General features: G+C 41.2%; 1 protein-coding gene and 1 long non-coding RNA gene across 2 annotated transcripts; both read right to left on the bottom strand.

The window, feature by feature from the left end:
• Positions 1 to 4,614: 4,614 nt before the first annotated feature.
• Positions 4,615 to 5,998, bottom strand: LOC123413448. The gene is made up of 3 exons (XR_006613752.1): positions 5,919 to 5,998; positions 5,171 to 5,373; positions 4,615 to 5,082 (listed from the first exon to the last, which is right to left on the bottom strand). It is a non-coding gene; the product is annotated as an uncharacterized LOC123413448 (long non-coding RNA).
• An 8,546-nt stretch (positions 5,999 to 14,544) lies between these two features.
• LOC123408333 (endonuclease V) lies at positions 14,545 to 17,519 on the bottom strand. Its single transcript, XM_045101457.1, has 9 exons — positions 17,415 to 17,519; positions 17,126 to 17,238; positions 16,740 to 17,010; positions 16,171 to 16,233; positions 15,655 to 15,694; positions 15,269 to 15,333; positions 15,041 to 15,157; positions 14,784 to 14,912; positions 14,545 to 14,700 (listed from the first exon to the last, which is right to left on the bottom strand). Exons 2-9 carry the CDS (start codon positions 17,179 to 17,181, stop codon positions 14,647 to 14,649), a joined length of 795 nt encoding a protein of 264 aa, XP_044957392.1. The 5' UTR covers positions 17,182 to 17,238; positions 17,415 to 17,519; the 3' UTR covers positions 14,545 to 14,646.
• Between the last annotated feature and the right edge of the window lie 1,662 nt (positions 17,520 to 19,181).

The following is a 19,181-nucleotide window of genomic DNA, read 5'->3' as shown; positions in this document are numbered from 1 at the left end:
GACTGGTGCCATTATTGAACTCCATTCAACTAGACGCTAGCTAGTACATACATATAGTAATGAAAGAATTGTTACACGACATCATCATGAATATGGGGAGAAGTGACCTCTCTTTCTCTGTGCTTGGTCGAACAACAAGTTTTTATATATCTATTCGACGGTACTACATATGTACACGTTCATGCGTATGTGCAATTATCTCTTGTGATCCCTAAGTAGCTAATATCTATCTACCAACATCGCTAAAATAATCCAGATGGTATTCTCCGTCTGTAGGTATGACATGTTCAACAAAGAATCCTGTCAATTCCTTTTGAATTGCTCGTATGCGATCAATTGGTAGGAGTTCGTTCCGCTTTCGCGTAATCTAATTTAAAGAAGGGGTCATAGATGAGTCAATACATTACCCAGTTTACACATTTACGACTAGCATGTACATGTCACTACGCACACAAAAACCATTACTACTTATTGTTCCTGATCCCCGCGATGCACGTTCACACAAACCAAAGAAACAAAAGAGCAACTCAGAGCTGCGATCAGCGGCTTGAGCTTTCGTTGATGACTACTTGACCCAGTTTAGGCGGGTACGTCTGAAGCGAACGATTCTCAATAATAAATGCCACTATGGTTCGTGGTTGCTCGGTTCTGAACACAATGTGACAAGCTAAGTCAGCGGGAGCTGGCATTCGTTTGACACGACAGATGAAATATACTGTGAGATTTGGACACCTCAGAACCCGCGAGTGATGCTTGGCTGCTGTGCTTCGTTGCTCAATCCAAAAATAACATGTTCTTTGTTACGTGGGTGCTTATATTGTCCATTGAAAACCTTTTATTATCCGAATTAACGTTTTATTACCCAAACATGACATGGAAAGAATCAAGAAAAATAGGTTGCGCTGGTCTTCTCGTGCGTCACAACATGTACATAACGATATTACAACATATGCGGCCCTAATATATATATATATATATATATATATATATATATATATATATATATATATATATATATATACTAGCAAAAGGACCCATGCGTTGCAACGGGAGAAAGAAATACCACACGCTCTTAATTCATAAAAAATGTTCTATAATCTGAGAATTTACAGTTACGACATAAACAAAGATGGTCTTATCCTACAAAAATGCAGTTCAAAATTTCACAGGTCTTCTATTTTAACACGGCTTGCATGTAGATTTAATACGTACAAAGAATCAGTCAAGTGACCTTCAGTTTCATCTCCAATCCTGATTTTGTTGACGTGTTCATCCCCAACCCGGATGAGTACTGGTATGAAAGAAAGACGAATAATGACTTATTTATTAAGATTGCACCCTAGATAGTATTTTTATTGAACGTTTAACAGATAAAATAATATCATATTTAGATTCTACATATTTTTCTAATCAAATTCCATATATAATATGTTAAATTTGAAGTTACGGTTTAAAAGATATGAGCATTTTAAAAAACATTTAATATATACTACGAGTTTAATATCATAAACAGCAAGGTCTTTTTTGTAAAATCACCTTGGTGGGTTTTCTGACGGAAGCAATAACCTCTTTATTATTAGATAAAGATATATATATGAATGAAACTCAACAAAATTGATGGTAATAAAATAAAAATATAAATATTGTTTACGTACCTAAAGTTGTTGAAAAGATCTACCCCCTCTCACAGGTCGTCTGATGAATCCACTCACAAACGTAGTATCCACATAAATTATTTCCGGCTTCCTGTCTCAATCAATACTTTATGAGAATAGTGTTTAATTAAAAAAATAATCAAGCATGATAATGGTTTTGAAACTAGAATGAATGAGAGATGCGCGGAACTAGCTAGTACTACTTTTTTTGGAGTGTGAAAATCGCAGCTCCTTTTACCATTCACCACTAGTTGTGCGAGTGAACTTTTTCCAAACACTGCACGGCAAAAAAATGATTACTTGATATCAGGAAATGAACGAAAGTTCCCAATATGGTGCGCTAATGATTGAACTTGCTTCTGAAGCATTTCACTCATCGTAGCGCACTATGTAGGGTCTTTATGTCTCGAGTCCAAGACAATTACTAGTCCCTCCTCAAGCTTAATGATTAACAGAATAAAATGAAAGCCACGCACGAATAACTCATCAATTACACTTAACCTCGATTAAGCGAAACAGAATATGCACAAGACAACTAGTAACACTCACCCAAAGTTGTAAGGAAATAGTATTTCCCTTCTATCATGTTGTCGCATTAACGCATTTAGCAAGCATTTCTCTGTATCCACAGGCATGTGATGTACCATATATGCATTTATGGTACTCCCTCCGGTCCTTTTTACTCCACGTATTAGATTTTGGTAAAGTCAAACTTTGCAAAGTTTGACCAAATTTATATTAAAAATATAAATATCGACAATACCAAATATATACATTATGAAACAACATTTCGTAAAGAATCTAACAATATTGATTGCCATGGTGAATGTTGATAATTTTTCTATAAATTTGGTCAAAGTAGAGATACTTTAATTTCGGACAAAACTTATATGCAGACTAAAAAGGACTGGAGGGAGTATTTGGGTTAATGAACCCAACGTCATATATTTGTCCTCTTTAGCATTCGAGGACCTTCAATCTGCATAATATAGTAAGGATAATTATACATACAATGAATGAGCTGAGCTAGAGACTTAATTGCAGAAATAATACTTACAGACAATAGCAACTGACGAGTGTTTTGTCGATGGTGTCTTGATTGTATACGAAAGAATTCTTCAAATGCAACGTACAACGACTCGACTCCAATGAAGTAGTGCTCATCTTTAATTCCCATGTAGATACAGTTGGTCCCATCCTTACAGGTATTCAAGTACCAGTCATGGAATCTTTGCATCATCGTTGATAGTTTCGCCAACTTCTCAGGTCTGACAAGAGGCTTCCCGTGCTCGTATCTTAAGGCTACTATCTCAGCAGTTTTGAATTGTACATCATCACTTAAGAAATCGCCAAGAGTGAAACCAGGATTAGCGGCCACTACCCCGGATCAATATTAGCGATATCGGCAAACACCATGAGCTAGGGGCACGATTGTTTTTTCCTGTTCGCCGAGTTGGGGAATTTTTTTTCCACTACTTCTTGCACCACTTCTAGTAGTTCCCGACCGCTTCGCTTCATTAAATGCCTTTACAATAAAGTGGTCATAGTGTGACAGCAGTGGAGGAGATGGTGGTCGCTTAAGGGCATCCAGACAGCGCTTCGCTTTTACCGGATCTGTTTTCTCCTTTGGAGCTGGACGTTTGGTGCAAATGTTGTTTCACTTGGGCAGCCGTGATTTCTTTGTTTTCCTCCACAACCATGTCATAGGGTCTATTGGGAGGAGCCTTCTTGACGCTTGGGAGTGCTCTGACTTTCTTTGTTACTGTACTGCTAGCCACCGGAGCAGCGGCGGCTCTCTTCCGCCGATGCTGAGGAGGCAGAGTCAGCTGACGTGGCGGAGGAGGATTCTGCTGAGGGGCCTCCTCTGACGGAGTCTGTTGACACGACAAAGACAACTGAGGCGACGGAGACAACTGACGCTTCGGATAAGACTGAGGCCGCGGAGATAGAGCTGGACTGTGATGAGTCTGCTCAGGGGCCTCCTCCAGCTGAGTTTGGTGAGGCGGCGTCCAGTTTGGAAGCAGGTTGCTTTCCTTTCCCCATAGACAGGTAGTCCTTATGGCATTTTCCAAATGAATATCCCCTTCACCTATAGGGTGATCAAGCTCCAACCCCTCAAATCCTTTCATTACTTCATCCACCCCGACAACACCAAAGCCATCTGGAATCGGAGTGACATGGAAAGTTCCATCAGGTCGACAAGGTAAGACATAGTCGACCGCCACCTTCAATGTTAGGTTATGGCATTTTGCAATAAGCTCTGAATGTTCCCTCTCCGCGATACCATCCATAGGATAGCGAGGAGCAATGATATCAGGCTGAACTAGCTCAGTGCAAGCCACGCTAATTTTCCGCGTAGATGGTGGGGTAGCTTCGTGGGCAGTATCGAACGAAGGATCTTCGTGCTGCTGACAAGCTTGCTAACTTGTATATGCCTCTAGTTTCTTCTCCTACAACGATGATCTTTCTTCTATCCTCTGCATCTGGTCTGCTTCCTCTTTCTTCCTTCTCCCTCGTCTTTTATAACCAGTGCTCTCCGAAAATCCATAATTCCACGGAACGGAGCCTCGTGTGCCTCGTGTTCGTCCAAGGTGTTCAGGATTCCCGAGGGCCTTTGACAGCTCGTCCTTTTCTCTATCGGGATGGAGCCTCCCTTACCACACTTCATTGATTGCTTCGATAATATTTAAGACGGATGTTTCAAGTTGAGCTTTCGTGAAAAGACACTTCCCTGTTTCTGGGTTCAAAGCTCCCCCATGCCCGAAGAACCAAGTCCTTGACCGATCTGGCCAGTTCAATGTCGCTGGCTGGACCCCTTTATCAAGCAGGTCGTTCTTAGCTTTGTCACACGTAGTCCGGGCAACCTCGTCGCCACTTGACCCCGTAACATGGTGATACTTATTCTTTGCAGGATTTTGCTTATTTACCTGTGACCTTTTCTTAGCTTTCTCTGATTTCTTGTACGCCACAAATGCGGGCGAGTGATCTTTTATGTTCGCATATTGACCGGTGAGTTCTAGAGTCTCGTCTTTCTCGACAAACTCAGTCAATCTTTTCTTACAGCTCTTGGGTAGTTCTGTCATCTTCTTAAGAGCGAACGCCTTGATTTTTCGTTGTATAATTGGGTTATTTGGATCCTGCTCTGGCGGTAGGTGAAAAAATTTCATCAGCGAGTTCCAAAGCTCATCTTTCTGTCTATCATCGACATAAGAAACTTCACCGTCCTTCTTCTTATTCCATTTTTGGATGCTGATCGGGACGCTGTCCCTAACAATAACTCCGCACTGATATATAAATTTGTCTTTGCTCCGCTTGGGAGCAATGGTTGGCCATCTAGAGCGACTTCTTCGATCATGAACCTTTCATCCTGGCCCAACCTTTTCTTCGGGCCTCGTCCCCTTACAAAAGTTTGGCTCGATCCGGAGGGCTAAAAGAAGAAAGAAGCGTTAATATATGTACATACAAAACAATTAATGCATCTAGTCAGCAGAGGCTTAACTAATATATATATATACCTCGACGGATTTTCCAACAGTTAAGGCTCCAACACTGGCGGAGCCGTCATCTCCTCCCTCCTCCATTCGATCACTGGAGCCGTCATCTCCTCCCTCCTCAATTCGATCAGTGTCGTTGAGATACGACAAGGTGGTATCATCACCTCCGTCGCGTATTATATCCCCCAACAATTCTTCCTTTTCTAAATCCCTATCCATAGTTTCTGCAAATATTATAACATGGCAATTTACAACCATGAGAGATGGATTACTGGAAACCATAGACCTAATCACAACAAAGGAATCATATGCATATGAGCAATGAATAGTGTCAAACATCATGCAAATTTGACAAGTTTTATAACAGTCAACTTCAAACGATCATCGAGGACTCCTCCCCCCTCATGTTTGATGAGTTGTCCTATCTTTCGGGAGAGGATACTTTGTGAACCGCCTCTCTCGTGCTTGTCCAACATGCAAATCATGTTTTCATATGCCTCAAAATCAAAGTTATCGGGGCTATGTTTCAATGCCCGCCTCATGTCGAACTTACCGAGGTTATGTTTTAACGACCCTCTCTCTCATGTTTTCATATGCCTCAAAATTAAAGTTATCGGGGTTATATTTTGATGACAAGATGAATACAAGATTTATACACAAGATGAATACAAAATAAATACAAGATTTATACACATGGATGAATACACAACTCAACAAATGAACCAACCATCATCGTATTAACGAAACTCAACATACAACAAATGCATACCTTCTGTCGAACAACGGAGGGATGATCAGGGGCCAACCACGGAGATGCAATACAACAATCTATAATTCCACCGATTGAAAAATAAATTAGGCAAAACCCAAGTATAGTAGCGTTTGCATGGCAAAAAAACTTAGTAAACCTAGTAAAACATAGTAAGAATAAATATATTTGTCACCAAAATACAACACTTTGACATGGCAAAAAAACATTTTTATGAAGGAGAAAATAGATCCTGTTGAACTTGAGCATTTCTCAGACTTTGAGATGCTCTTGTCGACTTGTATGAGAGGTGAGATGTTGACTACATCAATTGTTGTGTAATTTATTATTTCTATAATTAAAGGGAAACAAATTCTTATTCCAACCTAATAATAACACTCCTACTAGTTTGTAGCTTCTCAAGTCATTTATATACATATGAAACGGACTAAAGGGTTTGGGCTCCCGCCCTTTGCGCTGGTGAATTTCACCTTTAGACCCGGCTGGTGGCTCGGATCGGGACTAAAGGGTGGCCTTTAGTCCTGGTTGGAGCCACCAACCGGGACTAAAGGCATGTTCTTGGCACTGCGTCGGGGCGGTGGAAGTTTAGTCTCACCTCGCCAAGCGAAGGGCACTTGTACCTGTTTATAAGCCCCGCTACGTGTGCCAACTCGAGCTCCTCTCTAAAGCAGTTGTTGGGCCTACTTGCCCCGCGAGCCTGCATCCTGGTCCATATATAGTTGTGTTTCTAGTCATATGCAGGCCGTGGTGGCCTAGTATGCGGGCTTTTTTTTAAATTCTGCATATGTTATATCGATTTTTTGACCTTCTTCAAATCACATTCTAATTTTTATACATACTCACTTATGTGTAATGCACATGATTGTCAACGTAAATCATTAAAATATATAAAATTCTAAAAAATACTTTATGATTTTTTTTGCTATTAAAGTTTTTAACAAAAAATACTTTATGAAAATTCTTTTTGCTATTAAAGTCTTTAACCAAAAATACCTTATGAAAATTTTAGTTGCATAAATTTTGTATTATTTTACGTTAATACTATTTTGATCATAACTAGAGTTATATAAAAGCTTTTTAGTTGATTCTTTTTTGCTATTAGAGTTTAATAAAAGCTTTTTAGTTGATTATTTTAATGTTTTTTGAGCTAAATGAACCTGAAATGTAAAAGCACTACAAATGAACTCTGAAAAGGTTGAAACTTGGCATGGTATTATAATATCACCCACATAGCACGTGCTAAAAAGTTGAAAGGGTTACGATAAAAACTGGATTCACTTCGTGTACAAACTGGACAATCTCTTTCGAAGTATTAGGGTTTCGGGCAAAAACTCATCTGTTACAAAGGAATTTAATTTTTTTAACTTATTTTAACTCCACACTTTTTGTACGTTCAATACACACCATTCAAAGCCACATCATCAATTTTCAACCCTTTTCTGACTTCAATCGCTATTTTTGATGCATTTAAAGAATTGTTTTTGAGCTAAATGACCCTAAAGTTGAAAATCACTACAAATGAACTCTAAAAAGGTTGAAACTTGGCATGGTATCATAATTTCACCCATATAGCATGTGCTAATAAGTTGAGAGGGTTACAAAAAAATTGGATGCACTTCGTGTACAAACTGGACAATCTCTTTCGAAGCATGAGGGTTTCGGATGAACACTCATCTATTACGAAGGGATTTCAGTTTTTGACATGTAACTGGAGTGATATTGTAGATCAAAGCTTGGATAATCGTATAGCTTATTGCGCCGTAACCATCGATAATCTTCACCATTTAACATGATGCTTGGGCCAGCCTTCACTTTGAAGGGAGGAATTTCATAAAACTTTTTCATAATCTTGTGACATGTTTGTCTTATCCTCTATCCCCACGATGTTTCTTTTCCTTGAAAGAACTATGTGGCACTTTTGCTCATCGTATGATGTATTCGCTTCCTTATCTTTGTTTTTTCTCGGTTTGGTAGACATGTCCTTTACATAGAAAACCTGCGCCACATCATTGTCTACGACGAATGGTTCGTTTGTGCACCCAAGATTTGTGAGAACCATTGTTGTCATTCCGTGCCGCAGGTCTACCTGTACCCCGCGTCCTAACAAATTGACCCATTTGCACTGAAACAAAGGGACCTTAAAATCACGTCCATAGTCAAGTTCTCATATGTCCACTATGTAACCATAATATGTGTCCTTTGCTGCATCAAAGCAGACACCACTATTTTGGTTGATGTTTTTTTATCTTGAGTGATCGTGCAAAATGTATTTTCATTTAGCTCGTACCCTTTGAAAGTCAATACAGTCGAAGATGATGTCCTGGCCAACAAGTACATGTCATCTCCAAAAATGTTGTTACCCATGAGATGTGTTTGCAACCAACTGTTGAAAGTCCCGATGTGTTCACGTGTAATCCATTCGTCAGATTGTTCCGCGTGTTTGGAGCGTAGAATATTCTTGTGTTCAATGATATACAGGGTCTCCAAGGTAGAATTCTATAGAACTGTGTACTATGCTTGCGCCCAAGAATGCTCGTCCCTACATATTATTAAGTTTGGTCCTAGCGTGTCTTTTCCACTCAGTCTACCCTCATGCCATGATTGAGGGACACCAATCGGCTTAACGTCTGGAATAAAGTCAACATAAAGCCCAATGACCTCCTCTGTTTCATGGGCCTTGGAGATGCTTCCTTCTGGCCTAGCACGGTTACGGACATATTTTTTAAGACTCTCATGAACCTCTTAAAGGGGGACATACTGTGTAGAAATACATGACCGAGAATGGCAATCTCGTCGACTAGGTGAACTAGGACATGCGTCATAATATTGAAGAAGGATGGTGGGAACACCAACTCGAAACTGGCAAGACATTGGACCAATTCATTTTGTAACCTTGGTAGGATTTCTGGATCGATTACCTTCTGAGAAATTGAATTGAGGAATACACATAGCTTCACAATAGTTAATCGAACATTTTTTGTTAGAAGCCCCTCAATGCAACTGCAAGCAGTTACGTCATAATCATGTGGCAGTCATGAGACTTTAGGTTCTGGATTTTTTTCTCTACCATATTTATTATTCCCTTTATATTCGATGAGAATCCAGATGGGACCTTCATACTGAGCAGACATTCAAAAAAGATTTATTTTTCTGCTTTGGTAAGAGCATAGCTTGCAGAACCTTGATGCTGCTTTAGATGCATGCTGTCTTTTTTGTTCATACGTTGCTGGTCCTCCCATGTCTTCGGTGTATCTTTTGTCTTTCCATACACACCCAACAAGCTTAGCAGGTTCATGCAAATATTCTTTGTCACGTGCATCACGTCGATTGTAGAGCGAACCTCTAGGTCTATCCAATTGTTAAAACTAATTATGTAATTAGGGGAAAATCTCCCCTTAACCAACCGTCAAGCGGTTCCTCCCGCAACGACGGTTCTCTCTCTGTCTCTCCTGGAACCGACGCATTCCTTTGCGATCACGTCTCCTCCCGTTGTATAAAATGGCAGATCTCTGTCATCATTGAATCAAGAATCTCATTTTCTTCAAACACGTTATCAGCACGTAGAACTCAACCCACGAGTGGAAGAACACAGAGAGGAGAAGAGATCAAAACTTGTCGTTTTTCTACGGGGACAATCCGATGGAAGAGGAATTATGCCTTGTGGACAGTGGTACCACAAAATCCATACTGAGGGAGATAAAATATTTCCAAACTCTGACAAAGATGAATGGAGATATTCTAACTATCGCTGGACGCGATACAATGATTGTTGGTACTGGACGTGCCTTATTCACACTCCCAAGTGGTACACAAGTGACGATAGAGGATGCTTTATTGTATCCTGACTCATCACGTACCCTGATCAGTTATCGAGATATCCGTAAGAATGGTTTTCATATTGAAACCCATGAAGACAACAAAGAGGAGTATTTACTCTTTACTAAAGATCACGGATATGGCGAAAAGGTACATGAGAAAATTCCTTCTCTATCGTCTGGTTTGTACTATACGTACATCAAACCCGTGGAACACGTTGCATACAAAGTAATTTTTCAGAATGTTGACGCATTCCAAATCTGGCATGATCGCCTGGGCCATCCCGGAATCGGGATGATGAGAAAAATTACTAGCAATTCCATTGGTCATAATTTGCTTGAGTCAAAATTTCCTCAATCTTCTGATTTTGTGTGCACATCTTGTGCCACGGGAAAGCTAATTTTGAGGCCCTCGCACCTCAAAATACAAGCTGAACCACTTCAATTCCTTGAACGTATTCAAGGAGACATTTGTGGTCCCATTCAGCCATTATCTGGACCTTTTTGGTATTTCATGGTTCTGATTGACGCATCTACACGATGGTCACATGTGTTCCTTCTATCCACACGAAACCATGCATTTGCCAAGATAATGAGGCAAGTCATTAAGTTGCAAGCCCATTATCCTGAAAGTCGAATTAAGACAATTCGAATGGACAACGCTGCAGAATTCTCCTCACGTGCCTTCAATGATTATTGCATGGCTTTGGGGATTGAAGTTCAGCACTCTGTTTCATATGTCCATACACAAAATGGTTTGGCTGAAGCATTGATTAAGAGGATTAAACTCATTGCAAGACCTTTGTTGATGAATTGCAACTTGCCAACCTCTTGTTGGGGTCATGCAGTTTTACACGCTGCTGACTTGATACAATTGAGGCCAACTGCATATCACAGTTCTTCCCCTCTGGAATTGGTACGTGGCGAGGAAGACGGAGTAAGCAAGAGCAGAGGATTCGGCGAGCGTAAACGAAGGGTCTCGTCGGCCAGAGTTAAATAGAACACCGACTGGGTCGCCGGCGAGCGGGCCCGAAATGTTATCCGCCCAACCAGTCGCGGCGATATCGACGGAAGAGTTGAAGGCGCGAGGATCGAGGAGTCAGGCGCTACTCGAGCGCGCTGACGTCGCCCCCGCTAAGTGTGCGGAACCCGAAATTTGAGATCCCGGAAAATCCGCCGCTGTCAGTTGACCGGTCGTGTCAAAAGATGCCGCGAAAGCACTCGGTTCCCGACAGTCCGTTCCGCAGAACACATTCACTCGGATCATTGGCCAGGAGAGATAGAATGGATAGAGGCAAGCAACGCCCAAGCCGAACCTAGTCCAGTCGGATCTGAGCATCGAGCACTGCTTTGAGGTTTCAACCCCAATCCATTCGGGGACTAATGATGGGGTCATAGTCCTAGGGTAGGGTCATAGGCCTGTCCTACAGGTCCTACCCAAGGACTACCCCACGCAAGGGACAGGACCTTAAGTATGCCCGACTGTATTAAGGTGCCCCCATCATCCAGTCGGTAATGGGCCTAGAATCATCCAATCGAAGACTAAGACTCGGAGGACACCGGACCTACCGACTGGATACACTCGGTGCGTCGTAACCTCCCTGGAGGGAAACTGCCGTACGTTTCCGGGTGCATTAACTAGCATTTATAGCATATGTTACCTGTAACGCATGCATTCAATCGCCACTACTCCACCCTTGAATCAGAACCGTTGTGGAGGGCAGCGCACTCTATATAAGCCGCCCTCCCCCACTGGTAAAAGGGTTAGAAAAACATTGTACTCCATATTACACTCGGTAACAAGCTCCAGGAGCACTGAGACGTAGGGCTATTACCTCCACCGTAGAGGGGCCTGAAATCATACAACCTCGCCGTAGCTAGGACTCTGCCCATCTCATTCGTACCCTACACATCTACTGTCAGGCTTATACCCACGACAGGAGGTACCAATAAAAACCACTCAACTCCCTGTTCCTAAAAAGAGGGGGAGTAGTATGGCATCTGACCTAGAGCTAGCTTTTAGTAAGCAGCAAAGGAAATCGAGGAGAAAATCCTCGGAGTCAGTAAATGCAAGTCAACTCAACATTGACAAACACCTGATGGGTAGTTCACACCCAGTGGAAGGGCAACCTCCACAATCCAGCTCCAGTGTGCACAAACAGGCTGGAACATCGGAACACCCAGACTCAACCGTATTGAGAAATCACGAAGAGTCTCTAGGGGTGCAGGAAATTTCCATCAACTATGTTGATTCTGGAGAATCATTTGACCGCAAGACTACAACCGTCGACATATATTTTGCTGAAAAGATTGCAGATACCCTTATCACTGATCATGATCCAAGGTCTATCGTCGAGTACCAAAGGCGCTCCGACTGGCCTAAATGGAAGGATGCAATCCAAGCAGAAATTGCCTCGCTTAACAAAAGGAAGGTATTCACTGAAGCAATACCTACACCTCCCAATGTTTTCCCCGTGGGATTCAACTGGGTTTTCCTCCGGAAACGGAATGAGAACAATGAGGTGGTGAGATATAAAGCAAGGCTCGTAGCACAAGGTTTTACGCAGAAACCCGGCATTGATCTCAATGAAACATACTCTCTAGTAATGAGTGGAACCACTTTCCGATATCTTATATCTATGGCAGTGCAAAATCGTCTATCCATGCAGTTGATGGACGTCGTGACCGCATATCTTTATGGGTCACTAGATTCGGACACATATATGAAGGTTCCTGACGGAATCTCCGTCCCGAATAACAGTGCAAAACGCAACATGTATTGTGTAAAGCTGAATAAGTCATTGTATGGCTTAAAACAGTCGGGACGGATGTGGTACAACCGACTAAGTGAGTTCCTTCTTCAGAAAGGTTACACCAATAGTGATGATTGCCCATGTGTCTTCATCAAGAAGTCCTCTACAGGATTTTGCATCATTTTTGTGTATGTTGATGATCTCAACATAATTGGCAGTGCACCAGACATTGATGAAGCACGCAATCACCTAAAGATGGAATTTGAGATGAAGGATTTGGGTAAAACCAAATTTTTCTTAGGTATTCAACTTGAGCACATTCCCTCAGGAATCATGGTACACCAAGCTGCCTATATCCAGAAAATATTGGAGAAATTCAATATGGACAAATCCTATCCATCTAAAACTCCCATGATGGTTCAATCTCTAGACGTAGAGAAAGACCCGTTCAGACCGAGGGATGATGGAGAAGAGGTGTTGGGACCTGAAGTTCCATATCTCAATGCAGTTGGAGCGCTTATGTATCTTGCAAATTGCACAAGACCTGATATTGCATTTGCAGTGAACCTACTTGCTAGACACAGCGCAGCTCCCACCAAACGACATTGGTCTGGAGTAAAGAATATCTTTCGATATCTCCAAGGCACAAAGGATCTTGGCCTATTTTTTCAGTTCCGGCAAAATCTGGATTCTGATATGATTGGGTATGCAAATGCCGGTTATTTGTCTGATCCCCATAATGCCAGATCTCAGACCGGTTTTGTGTTCCTACATGGTGGTACAGCTATATCATGGAAGTCTTCCAAACAGACTCTAGTGGCTACATCTACCAATCATTCTAAAATAATTTCATTATTTGAAGCATCATGTGAATGTGTATGGCTTCGCAGAATGATAAACCACATACAACAGTCATGTGGAATTGGTTCTATTGAATCACCCACCATTATCTATGAGGATAATGCGGCATGTGTTGCACAGATGCAGACAGGATATATCAAGAGCAATATCACTAAGCATATTTCTCCTAAATGGTTTTTCCCCCACAATCTTCAGAAAAGCGGGGAAATAAGCATTCTGCAAGTCAAATCATGTGACAACCTTGCTGATTTGTTTACTAAGTCTCTACCAAACTCAACATTCCAGAAATATGTTCACGGAATTGGTATGCGACGACTTAGAGACTTGCAGGCAACATGGGGAGTTTCTTCTTGAGATATCCTTGTTCAAATGACATCACATTATGCTATCTCTTTGTGAGTTTACATTTCAGGTTCTCATCAAAGTCTTTATGAAGAACTTTTGAAGAAGAGTTTTTTGAGATGATAAAGCTTCCCGGACAATCATGAAGATAACTCCACATGGTCAAGTATAGATTAGGGGGAGTGTTAAAACTAATTATGTAATTAGGGGAAAATCTCCCCTTAACCAACCGTCAAGCGGTTCCTCCCGCAACGACGGTTCTCTCTCTGTCTCTCCTGGAACCGACGCATCCCTTTGCGATCGCATCTCCTCCCGTTGTATAAAATGGCAGATCTCTGTCGTCATTGAATCAAGAATCTCATTTTCTTCAAACACCAATAAGGTAGGTCTCAAAATATAGATTTCTTCTTGCACATGGGTGCGTGTCCTTCACCGTCATCTGAAACAGATTGTCCGAGAGGACCCTTTACAAAGATTACTTGTAAATCCTTGACCATATCAAATATAACATCACATATACGGAGGACGGGCTTCTTTCGATGATCTGCCTCACCTTTGAAATGTCTGCCTTTCTTTCTTAAGTGATGCCTACTTGAAAGAAATCGACGATGTCCCAAGTAAACATTATTCTTGCATTTGTCCAAATATATACTTTCAGTCTCATCTAAAGAGCGTGCATGCATTGTACCCCTTGTTTGTCTGTCCTAAAAGGTTACTAAGAGCATGTCAATCATTGATGGTTACAAACAGCATCGCTCGTAGGTCAAATTCCTGCTGTTTGTGCTCATCCCACACACGTACACCTTTTTTATCGCACAGCTGTAAAAGTTCTTCAACTAATGGCTTTTTCGTCAATTGTACATTAAATATGGCATAGTATTTTATAAAAATGATTTGGTCCAATTTTACAACAAATATATGATTGCCAAAGGTACTGTTTGCCATTGTCAACTCTTGTTACTGCTGTAATCTTTGGTGCTTTTGGAGGAATACCTTTGATCTTATATCAGCCTGGGATAATGATAGCCAATTAGTACACAAAATACAACTGTCGACGTGTGGAAACTCGAGATATGATTTTATTGAAGTTCAACCTGGCGTGTGGGCTCTGGGATACGATATCTAGAGCAATACTTCACTATCCCAATGGCAGAGTCGAGCGAAATGCGATGACCAACTGAGATGTAGATTGGCCTCGATGAACCAGAGCATGAACACATTGCCTAGGACAAGTTGTTTGAGTTCATGTGCAACATACATTTCATTAACAGGAAGTATGTAAAAGAAAGGAAACCCCGTTACACGTTTAGCAATATAATATAACTTTTTGGTCCAATATAGAGTCTCTTACCGCTCCCCATGTCGTCCCAGACTGCCCAGTCAATGAAATACATTCCTCATTGCAGTTTCCTTTTGCTTCAAGCTGTTTTCTGACTTCAGATTGGTTAAGACCATCCACATGGTGCAACTGGGGCATTGAAAACACTGAGGATTTAGTCTTCCCTAAAAGTAGAACTGTAGGAGAAGAACTTGAGACACTACAAAAAAAAAACTTGCAACAGCAGTAAAGTTAACCTACATTTTTTCCAACTCCGATGGTCGGCAGGTCTGCAAGGACACCGAGATGACATGCTAAACCAAAACCTGCTGAACATATATTTATTAGAGGACGACCCATTCACATATATTGACTACAGCTAATGCAGCTTGCCACAAATATGCATAACCTAACAAGATGTATTGTAATACCAGGATTACAAATGAACTCATCCTTTCATAAACACACAAATCAGCTTAGCCTTACGAACTAAGATCAATGAAAAAGAAATCCAATAACACAGCATACATATAATATGATTCTAAAACCTAATTTCACATGTGCAGCGTATTCTGCTAGTGCCAGACTTGTTATCCGCACCATACTATTACTTGAGAACTGTAAAGAGTGCATAAGTGTGACTGTACCTCGTGGATGGAGTAACCCATTTCCATCAACCATGACTAACTGCCAAAGCAGAATGATAAACCTTAGAAAATGCACTGGCAAAGAAAGATGATTACTACATGTTGAATTAGAAGACAACTACTGTGATATCTAAAAAGTAAATTCACATGAGATTTTAATCCAAAACGAATTATTTGCCTGAATAGTACTGTACTTTTTGTTCTCGTCATCACAGGCACACCAACCGGAAATAAGACACGCAACGCCATGAGATACTTCAGAATATATCCTCAGTAATCATGTTTGCAGGACAAAGAATCTTTACATCTAGTTCCTATTCCCTTGCGGACATTTGGGCAAGTGATGTCATCTAACTTAAGCATGCTTGCCATTTTATATTCTATGGAAGTTCCTCTTTACTAACAGAAACTCTGTACAGAACATCATGTTTTAAATTAGTGTTATTGACTAAATACAGAGCACAAAATCTAAGATTAGTGAAGCTGCAAGCACCAAAAAGGATAATTGTATTTCACCTGAGGGTAGAAATGATGAGCATTGATCTTAATCTTCTCCAGGAGACCAAGAAGAATGGGGGCCTGCAGAAGAAAGATTGTTTTTTTACATATAATACATGCAGGTACCTAAACTGAAAGCATACAAGAAAGATAAATGATCACAGATGTTTGAAACCAAACAAGGAAGCAAATTCAATCACGATTGCCTCTCCTATGCTCTATGATAACTAGACATTGCCCTGGCAATACTAGACTCACTTCTGACTCTATAGATAACAATAAGCTGAAGGCATGTGGAGCATGTACCAAATAACACTGATCGAGTCAGAATTTTTCAGCCTGGTTTGCGCATTTGAGGCTACTGTCCAAACATAATAAACTTTGTACCACTGATGCAAGTAAGACAAGATTGTTCAGTGACACAACAGTAGTCCAAGAATTTTATCTTATTTACTGTCAAAGCAAATTAAACCGTTGAGGTCCAACTGAAGTGCATATAAAGCCGCTACCATGGATAAAGTACACGCGTCTCAATTTTCTCGGTTCCAAACAAATTCACGAAAAGAAGCGGGTATTATGTGCAATACCTCTCTGAAAGCAAGAAAACCAGCGATATACGGAACTTGCATTCGGACAACATCGAACTCCTCGTGAACAATTCCCAAGGTATCGGCATCCAGAACCACCGCCGCAGCACACGCCGTAGACGGGTCTTCTTTGAGGAAGCTAATGTCGACCCCCCCTATGTACTTCAGCTTGCCCCTGGCACCACTCTGATCCGAGCTCGGGCTCACCGAAGGTAAAGACCACTCGAAATCATCCTCGAGGACGAGCCTACCCTTGAGCACATCCTGCGTTCTGCATCACCACACAACCAGCAGAGGGCATGAATCGACTCCCCGTTCTTGCCGGCCTAAGATGAATCAAATCGATATAAATTGCCACTAAAGAGTTAGCCATATACAGTACAGACCTCGCCCATTCTTGCTTCTGTAGCTCCAGATCAGAGCCGTCTCCTCCTCTATCCATCCCCCTTCCGGTCCCTGCCCGCACGGTGGTTCGGAGCTCTCGGGGGATGGTGGAAACCTAGGAATTTCAAGTTGGATCGGGCGATTCGGTAACGAGCGCTGCTGGGGATTGAGGAAATCGACGGCTTATGCAGCAGCTACGCGCGCGCCTACTCGGCGCGGTGGCTTCCGGTTAGGACCGGCGGGATAACGGACGGGCGAAGCAAGCAGCGAGAAACGCGCCGCGGTTCTCACCTGTCACGGCGGGGGCGCCCCGTCGGTGCCGGCGGCGAGCTTTTCCTCTCCGGGAACAGGCCGACGACTCTCTCTCTTTCTGTTTTTTGGGGGGCTTTGCTTGGGCTTTGGGCTTTGGGCTGATAACGGTGGTTCCTCGGCCCATCGAAAGGTGTTCACATTCGTTTCCTCATTGATTTGCCCTTTAAAAAACAAGCCTCCTTGATTTTTCCTACTACTAAAAACAAGTCCACCTTTAATCGGTTGCCAGCTCCTTTTTCAGCTTAGGAAATTTTTTCAAAAGAAGTACATATTTCAACCCTCAACTTTTGCCCGAGCCTAATCTACAAACCTCAAATGTAATACCGTCTAAGAATCAACGCCAAACTCTTGTAACCGGCCACTCAACTAAACCTGTTCATGGGCAGCCCGGCCCGAAAAACCCGGGCCAGGCTCGGGCTTTATTTTGCAGCCCAAAAATATATTCGGGCCGGGATCGGGCTTTCATTTATGCAGTTTTCAGGTCGGGCTTTCAAGCTTTGGGTCGGGCTTACGCGTGACCGCACAGATAAACATCATTGGGTCGGGCTTTCGGGCCTCCCGACTATATTTGGGACGGGCTTGAGCTTGAGAAGGTGTACAGTTTGAGGCTTCGGGCTGGGGCTTGGGCTTTTTGAAGCCTGACCCAGCCTGGCATATTAACATGTTTACATTCAACCCTCCCCTCCCCACACCGTGGTTTCGACCCCGTTGACCATCCGGTCAAGCCACTCAGCAAAAACTTAAAACAATCAGAGAAATAAATAAATTCCAAAAATAAATAAATTCCAAAAATAAATCTTTTGCATATTTTTTTAAATTCAAAAATCGAAATTTGGGGAAAATGATTTTTGATAATTTTCAGGAATTTAAGATTTTTTGGAATTTTCCTAAAATTCTTAGTATTTTTTCCCTAAGTTTATATATTTTCTACAAAATTTTGCAGAAATTTTAAGTTTTTGAAAAAATATGGATATGATAGTAATTTGACAATAATTTTCATTATTTTAAAAAAAAAATTAAAACTATCCCAGAATGCTTAGTATTGTTTCTTGATTTTACATATTTTTTCAAAATTTTATGGAAAATTTATTTTATTTTGAAAAACTTGGCAGAATATTACCACTTTTAAAAAAATGGATTTGCAATTTTAAATTTTCCAAAAGAATTTATTTGATTTTTTCAAAAAATTACAGAAATTTCCCTTTTTACATGTGTTTTTTATTTTACAGATTTGTTTTCGGTTTTCCCTGAAAATTTTGAATTTCTTGCTGACATGGCTTGATAACTTGATGGTCAATGGGCCAAAACCAAGGTATCAGGAGGAGAGGTTTGAATCCTGGTCGATTATAAGAGTTTGGTGTTGATTTTGAGAAGGTATTATAGTTGATAGTTGTAGAGTAGACTGACAAGAGTTGAGAAAATGCATGTTGTATACAATCTGAAGGTTCATCTTTTTTCTATTGGCAATTAATCTGTTCCAGTTCTTTTTGACATGTTGTTTTTACTTCTAGGGGAATGAATCCTGCCTGCAGAAGGTCCTCGATCAATCCCATCTTAATCTTAATCAACAAGATCACTAGATATTTATGCCGACCAGATTTTCTCAGATATTTATGTAAATTTATACTGACCAGAGTTTCAGAAATTTTATACTTACAAGGTTTTCTCCTTCATGTTCTAATACAAACGATTTTCGAAAGAAACAACATACCACAACACATGCTAAACAAATGCAGACATAACACT

This window comes from Hordeum vulgare, chromosome 7H, assembly GCF_904849725.1.
Source record: "Hordeum vulgare subsp. vulgare chromosome 7H, MorexV3_pseudomolecules_assembly, whole genome shotgun sequence".
Taxonomy (NCBI): domain Eukaryota; kingdom Viridiplantae; phylum Streptophyta; class Magnoliopsida; order Poales; family Poaceae; genus Hordeum; species Hordeum vulgare.
This window is presented reverse-complemented; position numbering and strand designations above follow the sequence as displayed.

Excerpts from the sequence above, each read along its gene's own strand:
- LOC123408333 (XM_045101457.1), bottom strand. The coding sequence starts at position 17,181 with ATGGATAGAGGAGGAGACGGCTCTGATCTGGAGCTACAGAAGCAAGAA. Across the intron at positions 17,011-17,125 it reads CAGAAGCAAGAATGGGCGAG|AACGCAGGATGTGCTCAAGG; the intron begins GTCTGTACTGTA and ends GTGGTGATGCAG. Across the intron at positions 16,234-16,739 it reads GTTTTCTTGCTTTCAGAGAG|GCCCCCATTCTTCTTGGTCT; the intron begins GTATTGCACATA and ends TTTCTTCTGCAG.